This window comes from Sinohyriopsis cumingii, chromosome 3 (genome assembly GCF_028554795.1).
Source record: "Sinohyriopsis cumingii isolate HCF-2022 chromosome 3, ASM2855479v2, whole genome shotgun sequence".
Classification (NCBI taxonomy): Eukaryota; Metazoa; Mollusca; class Bivalvia; order Unionida; family Unionidae; genus Sinohyriopsis; species Sinohyriopsis cumingii.
In genome coordinates, this window is record NC_142963.1 from 32,918,870 (window position 1) to 32,940,230 (window position 21,361).

The 21,361-nt window shown below is 35.4% G+C and overlaps 1 protein-coding gene across 2 annotated transcripts in view; it reads left to right on the plus strand.

Annotated features, from left to right (window-relative positions):
- The window catches only part of LOC149802650 (uncharacterized), a 104,813-nt gene that overhangs the window by 15,339 nt on the left and 68,113 nt on the right, over positions 1 to 21,361 (plus strand). Inside the window, exons 7-10 of one of the 2 annotated variants that reach the window (XM_089952012.1) lie at positions 6,433 to 6,600; positions 9,872 to 9,939; positions 10,667 to 10,805; positions 12,996 to 13,016. In XM_089952012.1, the coding sequence (XP_089808138.1) occupies positions 6,433 to 6,600; positions 9,872 to 9,939; positions 10,667 to 10,805; positions 12,996 to 13,016 (396 nt within the window). The remainder of the gene's footprint in view (positions 1 to 6,432; positions 6,601 to 9,871; positions 9,940 to 10,666; positions 10,806 to 12,995; positions 13,017 to 21,361) is intronic. The other variant, XM_089952013.1, reaches the window with a different exon arrangement.

Here is a 21,361-nt window from a genome sequence, read left to right on the forward strand (position 1 = left end):
ACTGTACAAAAAATAATTGTACAATATGCATTTAACTTAGAGACAAAGTTACGGCTACCCATTATGAAATATTACAGTTATACATCTCTAACTTTTTACATATTTATCAAACTGTTCATTTACTGTTGTTTTAGACATGCAGACTCTGTAAAATCAAGATAATAAATCTGTATAATTAATTCAGCAAACACTGTTTGGCAGGCAGACCACACTGTATGTAGAAAATAATCCATAAATTAGAAATTTGTAATTGTGTAAACAGTTCCCTACGAAGGGTGTAAAAGAAAATTTTGATCTTTTACTAAAAGAATTGCTTGTTTGAGGACAAAGTTTTCAAGAACTGTATTTCAAAATGAAGAACTCAGCCTACTGTAATGTTGACTATATATATGTACATATTTCTTGAAAAATCCACTGCCAAAATTCCATATCCTTTACAAGTCTGTAAAAAACAAGGACAGTGCTGACAAAAAATTCAGGTGTGGGAAACCTAGCTTAATATACATGTACTATAATGTTAAATTTGTATCATAGGACGTAGAGTAAGATTTCAATCAGGACCATGTGAGTACTCTATGTTCAAATTGTTTTACATGCAGAAGTATTGTCAGAACGTTTGTGGCTGGGTTTATGATCCTAAACAGGCTGCTCCTTAAAGCTTTCACTGACCAATTCAGAGTGATGATTTGCTTTTAATATAACACATTTCTGCATTGGTGTTATCATCCTTTTCAGAATTTAATTTGAACACAGCTATTAAAACACTGCTATATGCTCTAGTCATTACCAGTGCAAAATACTTTAGAATCCGACAGTCCGGTGGCCTAATGGTTAGAATGTCTGCCTCAGATGTGGGAGGTCACAGGTTTGAATCCTGGCAGAGTCATACCAAAGACTTGTAAAAATGGTACTAGCAGCTGCCTTGCTTGGCGCTCAGCATTAGAGGTTAGTGTTAGGACTGATCAGTCTGGTGTCAAGATAATGTGACTGGGTGGGACATTATGTTATATGTCTGCAGCATGATGCCCTAGTGCTAGACACACACACACACACACTTCAGAATCCAGTCTGATGAAAGTCAGATATAATTCAGACTTGTATAGCCATCAGAAGCCATTTATTCTTGATGTTATTTCGATTCACTTGAATCTTTCATTGCATAAATGTATTGTCTTGTTATTACCCGTTTATATAACTTATGATGTATCCAACTGAACATATGCAATTTTAATGTGGTTTTTGTCATGCAGGAAACTTGAAAACCTGGAGAAAACCCCAGTTCTTGAATTGTTACCACATACTCTTCACTTGCTGCTGTACCAGATTGAATCTGGGACCACATAGTTGCAAAGTTAGCATGTTGCCATTGTAATATTCAGCCTTTTGATCTTCTGGAGTCTACTGGTGATACATGCAGCCAGAGTTGATGCACAAGTAACTTTATTTTGCATGAAGTGATTGATATTACATGACCCCAGCACGACCCATTTGCCTTTGAAGGGATGTCAGGCTATCATGCTGTCTCACATGCATATGCATTTTACCACTTTTGAAAATGATATTACATGATCCCAGCACATTCCATTTGCCTTTGAAGGGATGTCAGGCTATCATGCTGTCTCACATGCATATGCATTTTACCACTTGTGAAAATTTAAATTTTAGGGTTATATTCAGCTACCTTTTTCTTAGATTTGTTTTTGGATCTATGCTGTTAAGTTGAAATTTTCTCAACGAACTCAACAGTATTTGTTCATTTAACTGATAATGCTGACATTAGAGTTTTCATGATTTTAATATAACTAAATATTATGTAATTAAACGTACCTGAACTTCTGCATTCTTTAGTAATATTAAATATTTATGTTAATGACTACATTTATTTTCTAATGTGATGCTGATATGTAGTGAGTGTTTCTCTTGTAATAACTCAATTGATTTTCATTATCTTGCTTACTAAGAGGGAAATGGGGCTTCATGTTGTGTTGATGATAATTTTGATTGTTATTGATTTTCTTCTTTCTTTTCTTCCTCATTATCATCTTTGATTTTCTTCCTTATTGTCATCCTCATTATCATCTAATTAATCTTTTTTCCTGAAATGGTGCCATGCTAGGACTTAGTAACTCAAGTGCACTGTTTTTATGGTGTTAAATAAAGATGTTTTCAACAAACTTTACCCTGAATACATTATTTCTTTTGTATTGAAAGCAATGACCTTGAACAGTGGTCCCCCTCTATTAGATTTGTCCTGCCTGCCCACACCACCCATCTTTCATAAATAATGGCCATGTGGGGGAGGGGGCATAGCTTCTCATAAGGGGTCCATTAAAGAAACTTCCCTATACTGACCCACTCTATAACCTGGCCACCTTCTGAAGACTGGCCACATATTTCGGTACAGATAATCAGTTCTCTTTATAAAGACTACGTTCATAAATCAATAAAAAGTTTTGATCTCAAAAGTATCCAGTTTAAAGAAATGACTCAATACTTTGGTGCAGGATTCTAGAAGGTCTCTAACCATGCGTGGTTTCTATTGAAATGGTTCTTACTAGAAGGGACTGCTGCATGGTAATAGTGTACACATTTGAACATGCAAAAATTTCAGAATATTTAAAAGTTACATTTATATCCAGACTTGTTGATTGACTTATAAATTATACAGAAATATCAAAAGTTTTATAAACAAATAGTTACCTAGCAGTCACAGAACTGATTAAAGTTTTTAAAATCTGCTGGTAGAAAACATTGTTGATAGATAATGTTTTAAGTGTTTGCTTGATGTTGTCTTATTATGTATCAGCAGTGAGATACAGCCAGTTTTACAGTAAAGTTTTGAAAGTCACCAATCTTCTATATCATTGCTTCATTGAAGTGTTGTTGTTGTTGTTGTTGTAGGGTTTAACGCCATTTTTCAGCACGCGATAGGCTATACATGGCGGCCAGTATTAATGGTGGAGGAAGAACCCGGGAAAACCCCGGAAAGAACCACCGACCCACGAGAAGCTACTGGCAAGCTTTCTCACATGTCCACATTAGCCGAATCCGAGACTCGAACCAACGCAGACAGAGGTGAGATGGCAGTGATCCGTAACGAAGAGCTTCATTGAAGTGAAATTCTGTGATAATATGACATCAAGGTCTAAGGTTTACAGATTGTAATATTGCAGGAGTTCCAGTCTTTCTTGTATCACCTGCTTAGACATGTAGAATGCTACCAAAATGTTGTGTTTAAGCTTTGAAAGTCTTGTATCTTCTACATTATTTGGGAATCTCTTTGATAATATAGGTATGGGTCTAAAATTTAAAGCATAATATATGAGGAGTTCCAATGTCAGTTTGAAAAAAACTAATTTCATCATTGTGAATAATGTTAAAGTTACTTTAAATGTATAGATTGGTATCTGCTTTCAGCTAAACTTTGGTATTATATTGCTATAGATCTGAATTTTGTCTTGCTTGTCTCACCTGTTTAAAGAGAAAGCATGTTTCATCGTTGTGCACACTGTTAAAGCTGTGCTTTAAAATTTGTGAAGGTCACATATCTTTGTCATTTGTTTCTATATTCAGGTGAAAATTTTTACAATATTACTATAGGTGTAAATTTTATAGTTGGATATGCTTTTTTTTGTCTCACCTGCTTAAATATTATGGACAATAGTGTTTTGTGTGAAAAGTTCAGAAAGTCGGACATAATGGTTATACTAACATGAATAAAGATGGTACACCACTTCTTTATTATTTGGCATCTGAAAACAAGACAGGCTCATGTATCATGATAGATGGAGATCTCTGTTGTAAAGGGACAAAATTTAATGCTGTGTTCTTCACATGATAATAGATGAGGCAGCAACACATTGTTTTATTTATGGTTCATTATGAATACTTGTGCATAATGTAAATGGACTGGAAATATTAGTCATATTGTGAGTTTAGCTAGTGTAAAATACAAGTTCAGTCATTGTGTGGTGTAAATTGGGAAAAAATAGTGAGGCTCAGGGGCATGCACAGTTGGAAAATTGGACATTATTTCCTCAGTTCTGGTCTCTTTCGTAGGTATTTTGTCTCAGAACAGGAAATATGTTTCTCATTTAACCGATGTGCAGTTAAGTGGAGTCGACTGTACTATCTGTTAGGATACAAAGGAGCAATTTTTGTATTTTAGATTACTTTAGAAATAACAAGAAAGAATCCCATTGCATGTCTCTTTTTATGCCTTCTCTGTGTAAACTTGCTGACAAGATGGGTCTGACTGCAAGCTGCATAGACCCAGATCTGCCATATCGTAATGTTCTACCATATCTAGGTCTATGCAGTTTGTTAAGAGTTGTCAATAGAACAAAAAACACAGCCCCTGTTCTGCCAGACAATTTAATGGTGGCAGATCAGGGTTGATGTTGTTTGTGAATGGGCCTGACTTATAAATGAGTATGGATGATATATCGTTTTGCTGCTGTCCTTCCATATACATAATCACTTTAATGTGATCTTTATTATTAGATTACATTGAGTTGTAAGCATAAGAAAATAAGAAAGCCTGGATCATTACGATATGCAAATTATTGAGTCATCATCTGGATTTTTTATGCTGATAATGAGACGTGATCTAGCAATCAAAATCACATTCCTGTGATAATTATATTTTTGTTATATACCATTCAGTTTTGAGATAGATTAATTAAATCATTAAATGTAACTTAAACACTCATTGCTCAACATTTCAACTTCTTTAATATGAACTTCATTTTAAAGCATAAATTGAATTTCATTTTGATGAGCTGAAATGTGCATGAATATTAGTTATATGAATAAATCATGGTAAGCAATGGTCACTCAGCTGTTTTATGGATGAAGTTTGTGAAGCAATGGTCACTCAGATGGACTATTGTCATTGTTCATAACATGAAATCTTCAAGATGTGGGAGCCGAAGACTCATATTTTATAGCTTAAAGTTATTTACAGTTATTGCGCACTTCTGAAATTTTGCTTCACAGAGATTTCACCAGCTGAATCACACGGGAAGTTTTTCTCTGAAGCCAAGTTGATAATGGTTGAACTGTTTCTGGTGGGATATTTTGAGAGGCTTCGATTAGAACTTAACATGGGAATGGCAACATTATTTTATATTTATTTACAGCAGGATTGAACAAATTGTTGAAACTTGATGATACAGATTTGTTCCAGAGAATGTTACTCATTTCCTTTAGCATGCCAAGTGAGGCTGTGGCATGGTTGTTCATGCTTTGCATATTTTTGTGGCTTGTAAGTTGTTGAATTGTTGCAGGAGCTACTGCAGCATGAAGAAGTTTGGTACAAGTGGATTTTTGGTGGAAGTTTGGTGGATGTTTGTGCACTGTGGTTCATTTTTTGTTCAGGAAGGTTAGCTTTGGATGCCATATCTTTCCTAATTGTGAACAGCATGTGTTCACTATTGTCACCATGAAACCTTATGGATAAAGTTAGGATAAAGTTGTTCTAGCTCCATTTTGAGGGTATGGTAATATGGAATTGGAAAACAATTTGTCATATTGTTTCCTGTTTGTAGGAAATGATGGCAAAATTCTGACTCTTTCTTGAGTAGAAAATTGATAATATATAATAAAGCCATATATCTGTCCTTGATCCATTTAAGTGTAATATATCTTTTTTGAATCCATTTTAGTGCTAAATATCTGTACAGAATCCATTTGAGTGCTGTAGTACAAAACACTGGTAACCTCAGGGCCATTTCATGATGATTATAAGTAGATGACTTCATTACATTTTCAGCAATTTTTCAAATTTGTACATTTTGTCACTTTATCAACTTGGTCTTTTTTTGTATGATGAAGCAAAAACCACGGAATGCATCAGATTTGGCAGGCATATTTTTTGTCTATATTTAGATAATCTCATTAGATTATCAGATCATTACAGCAATTATTCAGTTTTTTTTAAAGAGAATTTGCTAATGATTTTTGGCTTAGACTTTATGACCAAAAAGTATTTAGCACATTTAAGCAAAGATCACATGAAGTAGACATATAAAATTTAATACGTATATTTTTTTATTTATATGTAAATGTCATAGTTGAATTTTCAGACTGTTATAGCAATTTTTCAAGTTTTTAAATATTTTTTAACTTTTTGGGCTCTTTTTTTTGTGTGGTAAAAATAATTATTATTACAATTTAGAAAAATCTACTGTGGGTAGAAAATAAATTAAGAACATTTGTGTGTATGTATAATTAGATTACCTGATTTAATCATCAATCATAATAACAGTTTTAAAGCATTTCATTGCGTTTAATTACATGGAGCTCAGCAGCATAAAGTTTGACAATCGATATTGTCATATATGAAACTTGAAAATCAATCCAATGTTTGATACATTTAATAGATATTTTAATATGGTTGTGAATCATTCTTTATTTTTCTGAATTCTTCAGCATTTTTACGAGAAATAGATGATGAAGAAGATGATGAAGCAAGAAATTACTGGTTCTCCGAGCATCATCAGTTTGAACATAGCGAGTTTGCAGAGGTCCTTTGTGAATTAGATCCTTTGTCTTACCACCAGATGGGGCTAGCAGTCCCAGGGACTTTCTTGCGAAAAAGTGAGTGGAAATGTATACTTTAATCAAACAAATAACAGTGACTGTGTCAATCAAATCGAGGATGACAAGTATTGATAATAGTTTAGATGTGGATGGATGTAGCTATAGTTAGTCAGCAGTGACCTGATTTAACAAATTATTTGTCTTCTGGTTAGCTCACCTGGCCATACAAATCTTTTAAATTTACAGATTATAGAGTTTGCCAAGTTGATTTCTCATATGCTGTTTTGATTGGTTAAGTATTCCTGAGGAAATGTAATTTTCTGCACACTTTGCATGGCTGTTCAAATTGTAAAACTGTCGTTACATTCCTGTTAATGCAAACAAAATTTAAAAGAATCTAGCTACAGGAAAACCCATATTCAACACTCTTCATTGGAACACAGATTCAAATATAACAGGTGTGGTGGGCACACCCAAATTTGTACGGCTTTGCCAGCTTCTCTTGATTGTCTTTCATCTTTATTATGAATATGTCAGTTTCTAGTTAGATGCACCATTGTTGGACCTTGGAACAGAACCATTTCACTTATAGAGGTGGAGGGCTTGGCTGCATAATGAATCAAGCTCCAGTTTTTGATGTGCATTTGCCCAAAACCATCATTATCAACATGTTTTAGTTAATAGTTCATTTATTCTTTCTGGATGTGGGAGGTCATGGGTTTGATCCCTGGCTGAGCCATACCAAAGACTTAACGAAAATGGTACTAACTGCTGCCTCACTTGGCACTCAGCATTAAGAGATTAGTGTTAGGACTGGTTGGCCTGGTGTCAGGATAATGTGACTGGATGGGACATCATGCTACATGTGTGCGGCATGATGCTCCAGTGCTAAACATAACTATAAACTGTCACACTGTAGACATTGAATTTTTTTAAAAGCTATGTTAAAAATCCAAATCACACACACACACACACACGCACATTCTTTCTGCCGTTTTGTTTTAGAGAATAACTCACCTGTTTGTTTGCGATCATTCTTTACTTATATAATCTAATGGTTCACTCCCAAACAGGGCAAAATGGTCATGGGGCCCCAAGTGGCCGAGTGGTCTAAAGCGCTGTCTGTTATGGATCACTGCCATCTCACCTTTGTCTGCGTGGGTTCGAGTCTCGAATTCAGTTAATGTGGGTATGTGAGAAAGCTTGCCAATAGCTTCTCATGGGTTGGTGGTTCTTTCCGGGGTTTTCCTGGGTTCTTCCTCCACCATTAATACTGGCTGCCATGTATAGCCTATCATGTGCTGAAAGATGGCGTTAAACCCCACAACAACAACAACAACAACAACAGAATGATCACATTGTACCATGTACAGAGAATCCTTGTGACTGTATGACACCTATTAAACTGTATATCACTATTTGTGTATACATTTAAATTGTAACAATTATCTTTAATTTTAATTTTTTTCTTTTATATAAAACTCCTCTGTCCAATTTTCTTATTTCATTGTTGGTAATAAAATCAGTCCTTTCAGATGTGTTTCATAAGTATGTGTCAGTTTGTTAGTGAGGAATTAATTAATTGGATTCAAATGGAATCTAGGAGAGAAAATTCTGGTGGTTTGAAATTTATACTCACTAAATAATTACCATGACACATGTGCTTAGGAAAATGTAATGGTGATATATCATTCTTTATGTTATTCTTAGAATGATTTTTATGTTGAATTCAGATACATAATGTTCTGTCATGGGAAGATTAAAAATTATGCTTCTTGAGCATATTTTCAAGGAAATTATTATGGATTCACATTTTCAATGGAATTATTATCGATCTACATTTTCAAGGGAATTATTATGGAATCACATTTTCAAGGGAATTATTATAGTTTCACATTTTCAAGGGAAATTTTATGGCTTGATATTTTCAAGGAATTATTATGGCTTGCCATTTTCAGGGGAATTTTTATGGCTCCACATTTACAAGGGAATTACTATTGATTCACATTTTCAAAGGAATTACTATTGATTCACATTTTCAAGGGAATTACTTTTGATTCACTTGTACAAAATGCACTAAGATCTTCTGGTGAACACAAGTACTTTAACTAACTATTGATGCTAATCAGTTGCAAATTTTCTTATACATGTATGTATGAATGCATGGTTCTCTGCATAATTTAAATATTAATTAGGCAGTCACTGTGTTTTAAGTATTTCTCACTTAATATGCATCAATTTAATTTGGCAGCTTTGTAATTGAAACCTGTAGTTTTGTGCCCACCCCCATACCTCATCTTGTAAGGTCTAGCTGACATTCATGAAACATTTTTCTCAGTTAACTGACCTGTTTTGATATTGACATAACATGATTGCACTCTCTGGACCCCCGACCATTGTGCTATTGTCAAGTTTCCCCGTATTATCATGCTGTGGGCCATTTTAGCATGGTCTAATAGGTATTCTCTCCCAGTTTTCAATGAAGTAAAAGTTAATATTGGCATACATTAGTGTTTGACCTTTTTTGAACTATATATATATATATATATATATATATATATATATATATATATAGATAGATAGAGTGGAGCCTCGTTAATCCGGACACATTCATTCCCAGCGAATATGTCCGGATTAACGAGTTTTCCGGATAATTGAATCATGCACATTTTTTATTTTACGATATCATCCCACCGTATATACGTACATGTATATGCTAGCTTTAAATGTAATGTACTGTATATTCAATAATGGTTGAAAAAAATAATGAATACATCTATTAATTTGTGTTTATTTCACATTATTATAACATGTGCTTGTACATACATATACAGTAAATAGAAGTTTAGACAATTAACACATCAAACACATCACACTATGTTCATGTACATGTATGTACTGTACATACATTTATTATGTCAATTTCCTAAAGAAGTCTGTAACCTTTGTTTGCCTGGATTCTTTGGCGGATCTATCTGCAATGATTACTGATAGTGGCCATATATTGTCAAGGGCTTCGCTATTGTGTTTTATGTATTATTCTTCTGATTGTATTTTCACATACGATTTTTCGAATTTTCTTATTTTTGGACAGATTATTTCTGGATTATCGAGACAGGTTTTAATGTAATTTTACACTTTGGTCCCCGATTTTGATTTCCGGATCCGGAACGTGGATTTCTTGATTAACGGAGCAAATTAATGCTTAGGAATTCCGTTCCCATTGAATTATGTCTGGATAGCGAGGTTGCCGGATAAATGGAGTCCGGATTAACGAGGCTCCACTGTATATCCTTCGCCAAATTTTTCTATTTTAAATTTCTTGCAGGTGAGAAAAGATTTGATGAACTTCCATGGCGACCAAAAAGAAAAGGAAGTGACATTCAGGATATTCATGTAAGTATGTGCAGTATCAGACTGCTTCCCAGTTGGTGCTCTAGCTTCACTTGAAATGCTTCTGCTGATCAGACTGCTTCCCAGTTGGTGCTCTAGCTTCACTTGAAATGCTACTGCTGCCACAAGTTTAAATCAGTCACTTTCTTGCAGAAATACCTGCTTTTGTTGACTGAAATAACAACTACAAGCAAGGCTGACCCTGGGGTCTAACAGTCCCAACAGTCAGTGGCATTGTTTAACTATCACTGGAGAGCAATTTGGTACGTTTTGAACCAAAAACATTAATTACAGGCAAACATTGTACAGTGGCAAGTAACAAAATGTTCACTTTTTTTTACAGTAATATAAGTTATTTAAGATTAAAAGAATTAACCTGGAGAAAACTTATGAAAACAAGCTGCACTTTTCAGTCAACAAACTATATAACATTGTATATCATAATTGGCAACTATTGGAGAAAGAAGCCACGGAGGTGCAGTGGGTAGCATGCCAGATTTGGGACCAAAAGGGTGTAGAGTTGAATTATAACACTGGATCAGCTCAGGTCAGCTGCCGTGGTGTTTATCTCGGTAAAGGTCTTTACTTTAGTTTGTTTCCTTAGCACTAATTTAAATAACCTGACATTGTGTGTAAATGCAGTTTTCCTAAAAAATTATTCTCTTGTTGATAAGTAAATAGAACATGCATTACTTACTTTGATTAAATATTGTTTTGCTTCTGTCCACAGAAAATAGCTTTGGATAAATTGGCATCGAGATTACATATGATGTCAGGCAAGGTTTTTGAAGCTGCCATGTTATCTGTCAAACCTTCCTCAGCCGAGGCAGAGAAGCATCCTCATCCTGGAGTCTTCACCAGTATGGAGGGTATGTCTGCATTTAAAAAATTTCAACTGAGACAGAATTACACCAACTGTGCTACATGAGATGAGTGAATTGTTACATACAAGATTGATGCTTTTCCATGAAACATTGAATTATGAACTTGGAGGCATGGGATATAATTTTGATTATAATCTCATTTTAATAATGACAGATATTTCATTGCTTAGAGAAACAAAAACTGCATCATTAATATTACTGTAAAATAAAGAAATAAACCAGTAAAACTTATGAGAATTTTAGAAAGTTATATGTAATTTATAAGTTGGTATATATTAAGACAATGGAAGTTATTAACTGAAAGTTCCATTGCACTAAATAATTTTTAAAATTCTGATAGAGTAAAATTGTTATTCTGGCATAAACACTCCACTCACAAATACACCCTGTTTAATAGAGCAAAGACATATTATCAGCCAACTAAAATAAGTTAAAAAACAATTGATTTTTAGATTCATATTTTCAGCTAGTTAATATATAATTAAATCACATACATACATGCATGCATGTACACACGCATGCATACACACACACACACACACACACACATTTCATTTTCATCAGAAGGCCCCAAAACAAAAAAATGAAAGTCTTTATGAAATACAGTATTACATTAAGAGCAAATTACCAAATGAGGATATATTTATTATAATCATGCCACTGTAAAAATGCCTTCATATAAAGAAACACTTTTGTGTTGATTCATTCATTTGTCGACCTATCATTCCATCCATTCTTCTACCATCACACCATACAAAATGTAAATACAGCTAGTTCTGCAGTTTTAGATAGATTGCCGTTAAATTTGGCAAATACAATGGTCGTCAGCTGAAGGTGCACAAATTGACTGATCACTTCACTTCCACAATTTTGATAAGAGTTACTGTACTTTTTGTCTTACGGAATAATGCAGTGTATGGCATGATCTTGTGAATGCAATAAGCCTCAACATGAAATCTGGTAAATGTTATGGTCATTAGTAATTTCCCATTCTCTGAGCATAAATTTCTTAAGAGTTTGAAATTTTTTTTGCAACATCATACTGCCTCCATTGGTGACTAATTTTGATCATGTGACCTTTAATGATCATAAGATCAACATTAGCTGATGATGAAGGCAGTGTGATATTGCTGAAAATTGTGAACCTTTAAGATATTAATGCTCTGAAAATGGGAAATTACTAATGATCATGAATTATCCAGTTTGGGAAATTACTAATGATCATGAATTATCCAGTGTGGGAAATTACTAATGATCATAAATTATCCAGTGTGGGAAATTACTAATGATCACTATGGGAAATTACTAATGATCATGAATTATCCAGTGTGGGAAATTATTTATGATCATGAATTATCCAGTGTGGGAAATTACTAATAATCATGAATTATACAGTATGGGAATTTACTAATGATCATGAATTATCCAGTATGGGAAATTACTAATGGTCATAAATTATCCAGTATGGAAAATTACTAATGATCATGAATTATCCAGAGCAAGGAAGCATCCTTTTAAGTTGGGATATGTTATGGTCATCATTTTAAGGCACATTTAAAAAAAATGATTTGCTTCCACAATTTTTGTTGGTTATTGCCCTTTTTCACTTGCCATGGATAATTTAAGGGTATTTGATGGATTGTTATGAAACTTGATACATATTATGGTCTGCATTTGAAGATATGGCTTTTGACAATCACTTTGCCTCTGAGAATTTTGTTTTGTGTTATTGCCATTATGACTTGGAGCCTGATTTAGTGTGTGGTAGAATCTTGTGAATGCATCTAGTCTCACAGTTTTCATTGGAATGCCATGATAATATTGTATGCATTATGATCGTCACTTGAGGATGCCCATATTGATGAATCACTGTGCTTCATAAGTTATGTTAGTTATTTCCCTTTTTGGCCTGCAGCTGAATCAAGTGTATGACATTGTCTTGTGAAGGCATCTTAGTTTTTATAGATCACAGTGAACTTGATACATATGATGGTCATCTTTTACAGATGTATGTATTAACTGTATGCAGAATCTATTGTCTTTCATGATTTTTGTTACATTTGCTGCACTATTTGACTGACTTACTCTTTTGATTCATTAGTAAATTTACAAATAAATTATTGGAAATTTCATCTAGCACCTTGATGCTTTAAAATTAAAATTCTATCACATCAGATTCAGAAGACCAAGAATCAGGTAAGCTTGTATTCTCTGATGTATCAATCATTGCTTGTAGAATTAATCCAGTTACATGCGTATTAGGTCTAGAATTGTATTGCTACTTTATTATACATTGTATGTGGCTAGGTTTTGTCATAACGGCAAATTTTTCCTTTGCTATTTCTGTACCAAGACTTCTAATTCTGCAAATTAATTCTTTTTTACCATGTTTATCTTTGTATGACATGTAAAAAGACTTGGAACTTTATTGACCCAGATCTGTCCACGCAGTTGGATTGAAATCTTAAGGTAGGCCACTCCTGTCAAATCTGTGCTTTCTGTGCTGCTCAAAATGACATGATCATTACATTATGACATCATTAATATGATGTCATTTTTTACCAAGGTGTGTTATACCACTAGGAACTCAGAGAGAAATTTGACATGAAAAACAACATGGTTGCAGCTTATCACTCTTAATAGATAATGGAAAAGAAAACCTTGCATACAGGTTTAGTAATTGCATTAACAGTCCTGTGAAAGAAAATGATAAAACTCAATGACATTTGGAAATCTTTAGCAATTTACAACCAGTCATAAATCAGCTGTGCAGTCTTTCTGTTTCAGAAAACCAATGTTATCTCAATAAATGTCAGACTATGAAAAATAAAACACCCTCACCAACATACTTCTTCATAGATGTTAACTGATCATAATGCCATAGGAAAACTACCTTGCAAATACAGCCCTCCCAGGTTTTCTGCTATGGCACAGGGATTGGTGGCAAATCCCATGAATATCTCTGTTACTACTTCCACTGTTAATAATTCTTGGCAAGAGGCCCAACAAACTCCATTACCAGTTTCTGGAAGTACCACCATTAACAAGTTGGAGGTGTCTTAGCTTCAGAAGGGAAGGATAGACCATCAAATATTTCCAAGTATTCTTTCTTGCTGTAATGATGACAAAGTTCTGCCTTTGCAGTATTATCACCTTGCCATCATCATAGTGAAATATAAATATATACCTGCATGGGTAGAATTCCCTCAAATATTTATGGCTGTAACAATGTATGTGCATGCAGGTCTGGTGTGGGCTCTGTAAAAATCATAATACATGTATAATTTCCACTATGGTCAGATACATACAGGTAAGTTTTCTATACCAATGTAGTCTTAGCATCGTTATCCAAAGCTTCACTGAATGTACCTATACTGGCCATCATTAGCCTTCCTACAGGTTATATTGTTAATTGATATTGTAGCATCTACTTCACAAGTAATAATAGTGATGCTTCAATGCTTTGGTTTGGTGGCTGCCACATGTGCCATACTCCTGGTCTAAAGCGCTCTCCATTATGGATCACTTCCATCTCACCTCTGTCTGCGTGTGTTTGAGTCTCGGATTCGGCTAATGTGTTTATGTGAGAAAGTTTGCCAGTAGCTTCTCATGGGTCGGTGGTTCTCTCCAGGGTTTTCCAGGGTTCTTCCTCCACCATTAATACTGGCCACCATGTATAGCCTATCGTGTGCTGAAAATGGCGTTAAACCCAACAACAACAACAACATAATAGGTACTGTACTGTACTGACATTAAGTTAATAAGAAAAAAGTAAACAGGTGCAGGGCTACACCTTTTTATATGTGCTGCTCCATATGTCTTGCAAATTCAACCATGGATAGACCAAATGCAAAAAATATGCAAATACTTTATGAATATGACTGAAGGTCAATGGGCTACTGTTCTCAGGGTACCAAAGTAGAAGGTTCAGAAGCACATGATGAAGGATAAAGATGCCATAAGTATACATGGTGATATGTCTTCAATACTTTCTGAAGGATATAAATCTGCACATGGTGCATGTACCACAAAACATTATAAATCAGCAAGTTCAGAAACAATTCTGGCCCTGAGCACCACATTATGGTTCCAATAGGCTGTTCAGTATCAGGATTTGACTCCATTTCAGTTGTTGGGGAGTGAAATAGAGAGCAAATCAAACAGCTTAAGTTAAGTCTAGTACGTCATATTATTCATGGACATGGATCAAGCATCCAGTACCTCATCCCAATCACTTGATTGATACAATCTCATACCTGCAAAGATAGCCCTGTTTCATTGTGATCAGACTCTACCATATATATCTAATCATAATGGATCATGACCACAATTAATCATATCGCATAAGCAACCAGTAGAGCACACTTTGTCCAGTTTGATGTACAAATTCCATACAGGCAATCACATGGATCGATCTAACCCACACAGTTCCGTTAGGTACTCTTTGCTTGCAATGCCCAGCTTGGTGCTTCAGTATCCAAGGGACATCATTTAACAACATTCTCAGTGCTTTGCCACTCAAAGGGAGAACTAATTAGTAACTGATTAGAAGTCACCATATCAATTCAGGATATTTTATGAGTATAGTGAGCTACTGACCTATATCCAAAGACCACGATGCTTGCTGTCAATTTTCTTTGTCATTACTTTACTATGATACTTGAAATCACAACTTGAGGGGCTTCAGTGGAAGAAGTTTTCTACATTCTTAACATCAGAATTCTGCCCTCCTCCTTGTTCATTTACACACTGGACTAGAAAGGAAGAATCTGCTTTCAAATTACTTCTGCAATCTGGAGATTTACAGACCATTTAGACTGCCTACATTGTCTGTTACTAGATCCATGCATCAGCCATCTACTTTTGTCATAAAAATGCATTCCCTCGAATTTACTTTGGCACACTCCAGTATTTGTAATGGACACTGAGATATTGCAGCCTTGAGGATGACAAAGCCATGCTCCATTTGTATAGATTGGATGTCTTTTAATGATATTCAGAAGTTGATATGAAGTGCCATGGCTGTAGAGTCTATATTGGATCTAACACCTATGGCAATCTTCCAACAGGTGGAACACAGCTTATCTTCTCCACCTCTGAATCCCACAGGACATGCGTGGGAGTCCAGAATTGACTGTGAATTAAACAAAACTGACCAACATACCCTAGCTATTTTACAAAACGTCATGTCAGTTATATGTTAGAGCAAGACATGATATCCATTGTTACTCAGCTTTTCAACCTGGGCTTCTTTGTTAAGAAAGATGAATCTAACCTAGTTCCTTCTCAACATTTGCTCATATATATATGGAGTTCAACACATAAATAAACAGAGTATGTCTCCCTCAGAAACAAGCATTGAAAATCAGCACAATGGTGACTTCTTTACTTATAGGGGACATTCTACCCTTTTGAGATTTGATTGCTTACTAGGCTTGTTCAGTGTCACAGCAGACATGATCATCCTTGATTGCCTTTTTATGTACCCATTACAGATGATTCTATTATCTAAATGGAAGCCCAGATTTTGCCCTTTGGACAAACCTCTCACAGTCTGCACAAATATGAGATTCCATCTCTGGCAATGGAGCAGCCTCATTTGGCTCACATCAGGTATACCTCTGCAGAAACCAGAAATCATAGTCTGCACTGAGGCAAGCACAGAGGGCTGGGGGTCATATGTACATCCATCATTTCAGGAAGCCAGTGGAATGTGGACTCCCAGGGAGCAGCATTTATGCATCAACATTCTAGAGATAAATGCCATTTTGAATGTCTTTCATTGGTGGCAGGAACATCTAATTGGAAATGGAGTACTCATACCATCCAACATCTCCAGGGTGTTGACTTATCTGAAAAGGCAAAATGAATGCATGTCCAAGTTTGTCATATTCCAGGCCAACCAAATTTATTAGCAGACTATTTGTCCTGGAACAATCAACTAATATAGATGGAATGGTCTTTTCATCCTCTGTTTTCACTCAGATGTGTATCCAATGGGAATGACTATTGGTTGACCTATTTGTGATGAGATGGAATGCCAAACTCCCAAATTTTGTCTCGCCAGATCTGAATTCAAAAGCCTGGGCAGTTGATGTTTTTTCCATAGATTGGAATGGCCTGAATGTATATGCCTACCCTCTAACACCTCTGATTTTAAAGGTGATACAGAAAATAAGAAAATCAGTATAATCTCATCCTGATTGCTCTACTCAGAAGGGGTCAACAATCTCATCAATCTTGCAATGGAAACTTCCAGGAAACTCTAGATATTCCCTCCTCTGCTCAAACAACCATGATGGCAGTTGTTTCATCCCAGTCTAGAGCTACTAAATCTGCATGTCAGGATCATATTAAAAAACCTTCAGATGTAAACAGTTCTCACAAAGTGGTGGAAAGAATTGCTCAGACTCCACTCTAACAGCCTATGAAGGCAAATGGAAAATCTGAACAAGATGGCATGCACAATAACACATTGTACCTTTGTAGGCATTAATACCTCAATCAGCTAACTTCTTCCACTTGCTCTCTGATGAGAAAAAGTTAGTACCAAGTACAATCAAAGGCTACCATTCTATAAACCATTGACACCATGCATTATCTTCAGAAAGAGGATATTGGACAAAGCAAAGACTTATCTGATATTCTGTCCAACTTTGATTATACATGGCCAGAGATGTTGTCTCATACCCAATGTGGACCTATCATGAGTACAAACATGGCTGAACAAGACACCAGTTTAACCGCTCTCAAGGTCCTCAATGGTTTGCCATTCATACAAGACTTGCTGGGGCCCCGAGTGGCTGAGTGCTCTCCATTACAGATCACTGCCATCTCACCTCTGTCTGTGTGGGTTCGAGTCTAGGATTCAGCCAATGTGGATGTGTGAGAAAGCTTGCCAGTAGCTTCTCGTGGGTCGATGGTCCTTTTCTGGGGTTTTCCCAGGTTCTTCCTCCACCATTAATACTGGCTGCCATGCAAAGCCTATCGTGTGCTGAAAAATGGCGTTAAACCCCACAACAACATGAAGAAGAAGACCTGCTTCCTCAATGCATTGGCAACAGTAGGCAGAATCAACAAAATACATGCTATGTTAATGAGCTGTTCATTGAAGGAGATCATGCCTCTTCTTACCTATCAAAAAGGAACAAGACCATATACCAGCACAGACTTTCATCCTGGATAAAGTGGGTTATTCATTCTGCATATCAAGAAATAACCCCAAATCAACTGTATTAACTATTGATTTCAACTCATGAGGCTAGAGTAGTCACCACAAGCATAGCATTTCATTGAATCAGTTCTCTAACTGACATTATTCATGCTGTGGGATGGAGATCTGAGTTCGCCTTCTCCAACTTTTATCTTAGAGATCTTTCATATCAAATGCCTCAGTTGGTCTGGTGGGACATATAGCCATAGCTCAGCAGGTTACCTTCCCAGTAGTTTTACAGCTTCATAATGACATGGCTTCATGACTTCTGCTGGATTGTGGGAGGGAATATTTTTCCCTTTCAAATCTGTTCCCTGACATTTGGAGTCTGTTTTCGAGTTGGGTTATCTAGAAGCTGTCTCACATACCTTAGGAGACCAGAGATGGTCTCTTCACGGTAAAGGGATATATCTCCCTCCACCTCTTACCTATTCTTCTAAGGTATTATGATCAGGTAACCTATTTGAAGAAGAGATTATTTATTTCTAGTTAAATGCATTTCTTTGAAAATGCTTACCTGAACATAATGCACATAAGCCTCCTTACAGATACACCGATATAGAAAGCATGCCTTCTGCTCCAGTAGTAACTGAGATATACATGTGATTTTGCTGTTAATCCCTGTGCCAGGGTGAGATTAATCTAACTGCCATGGGGGGGTCAGATAACTTTTAGATTTTTAAGCTTAAACTTTTTACCTGATAGGTCTGGATTTGTGAGGTATTAGTAGTTCTCCTAAGGTATTATGATCTGGTATTACCAAAGAAACATACTGTACTAGATAACTTGTTTTTTTTTTGTACACTGGATAAGAGGAATCTATTATCTTTAACCTGTGAAAACTATGATGAAGTATTCAGTACTCATTCAGACATCAATTTATGGGCAGTTAGTGACATGGAGCCTCTCCCCATACTTTTATACACAAAGAAACGTACTTGGGGATATATATTCAGCTAAGAGAAGCAGAAGAAAATTTGCACCAGCTGTATATTTGCATGGACTCATAGTCATGATAAAAGATTAATTTTGAAAAAGGTTATATACTCCAACTTTTGAGATGAATTGCCAACAGATTATGTGACATTTGATCTGGGTCATAACTTTCATAATTGAGTGGGTGTTGTACATGTGCAAATACCTATTTAATACTCAAAACGGAAACCTTTTTCAGCATTACTTTACTTATTTCATTGCTTTGCATATCTCAGTACTCTTGGGCTAGTTATCCTTTTCTAGTCATTGTTTATTTTATTATTCTATTCATTTCTAACAACCTCAAATCAAACTGAAATACTCTAAAGGTAAAGTGAAGTGCTTCTCCAATGGGAAATGTTTTTGAGCAAGATTTCAATATTCAGTTTGATAATCCCAGCTATCAAGAATTTTCTTTCACAATTCTTTGCATATTCAAAACCCCATTGAATTAAAGCAGACATTTAAAATTGTCATGGTACCATATGTATTTGCATGTAAGCCATGCCCAGCAGCAGATCTGGGTCTGGTAGTTTGAAGTTGGATCTGACCTATAATCAATTCATGATTCAGCTAATTTTGGTTTCCTAGCATAGTTCCTTTGTTTAAGGCCTTACAGAACAACTTGTAGTTCCTTTGTTTAAGGCCTTAACTAGCAGACCGCTCTGGTGGCCTAGTGGTTAGAATGTCCGTCTCAGATGTGGGAGGTTGTGGGTTCGATCCCCTGTTGAATCATACCAAAGACTTACAAAAATGGTACTAACCGCTGCCTCGCTTGGCGCCCAGCATTAAGAGGTTAGTGTTAGGACTGGTCGGCCTGGTGTCGGGATAATATGACTGGGTGGGACATTATGCTACATGTCTGCGGCATGATGCCCCAGTGCTAGACATCACTAAAAACTGTCACACTGCAGACATCTTAGCGATATGACTGAAAAATTGTTAAAGCTATGTTAAAAATCCAAATCACACACACACTGAACTAGCAACTTATAGTTCCTTTGTTTAAGGCCTTAAAAAACAATTTATAGTAAGAGGGGCAGTTTGGAATGCTAATCGTTCAAGTGTCCAATTTATAATTGAAATAAAATAGGAAGTCATTTGCTGAAACTTTACCTAAGTTGCATCATTGTGTTAACTTGTGTCACACTGATCTATCACAAGGTTTAGTAAGACAGATCTGGGGAAAGATAACTTTTTTGATCTATATTCTTATCTACTCTGTCACTACTTAATAGCCATAGATATTTCAGTAAAACTGTATCTGGACAAAAGAAATTTTAATTAAACTTATTAAAAAACACAATCCTATACATTGCTGAAAGGTCTAGGTCATATCAGCAAATTTGTATTCTTTGACCATTTACTTATTTTCATTAGGGCCTAACACATTTTATGACATGGGATACATCATCATTATGCAGTGTATTTTATACCACATTTTATGACATGGTTTGTCATCATTCTGTAGTGTATTGTGTACTACATGATGTGACATGGTGTACATCATCATTATCTAGTGTATTGTGTACCATATTTTATGACTTTGTATAAATCATTATGCAGTGTATTGTGTTCTACATCTTATGACATGGTATTCATTGTGCAATGTATTTTGTACCATATTTTAATATGTTGTATATTTCATTATGCATTGTATTGAGTACCACATTCAAATGCTTGGCTCAGAAGTCAAGGTTATAGCCAGATCAAATATTGACCAATTTCAAGTCAGATTATCACTTGTTTGACTAGCTATTAATAGGTATAATTATGAACTATGACCACACTAGAAGGCTTCTTGCATGCTACTTGCAAGCAGCTGTTTCTTGTGTGGAAGTCACACTGCTTTTCTTTACTAGATTCTAATGTCAAGACCAGTATAGATTCATGTGGTCTTCCAATTTTTCACATTTTTTCTTTAGCTTACATGGCTGTAGATTATGATATATTCTGGCATGTATCATACATCAGATTTCATCATTTGTCAGTCAGTCAACAGTTTTTGGTTTCCACTCAGGAGTCTTTATTTGGTATTCCTCTTTATCACTGTTCATTGGTTTTTAAGCTCACTCAGCCATAAAGCCATATATGCTTGCTTATGGTATGGCTCAATATTCATTGTGCATCATATTTTGTTTGTTGGACAGCCATCAGCAATTGCTTGTTACGCCTCTGGAGCCCATAAAAGGAATTCCTGTTTATCAGCATTTTAAAAAAAATATGGGATAAAATAACAAAAATCTATAGAAAATGGGAATATTTTTCTCATTGAAATGAAATATTCAGGAAATTAATCTTCAAATTGACCAGCAACGTTTGCTTATAAAGTACGTTACCTACAATTACCTTG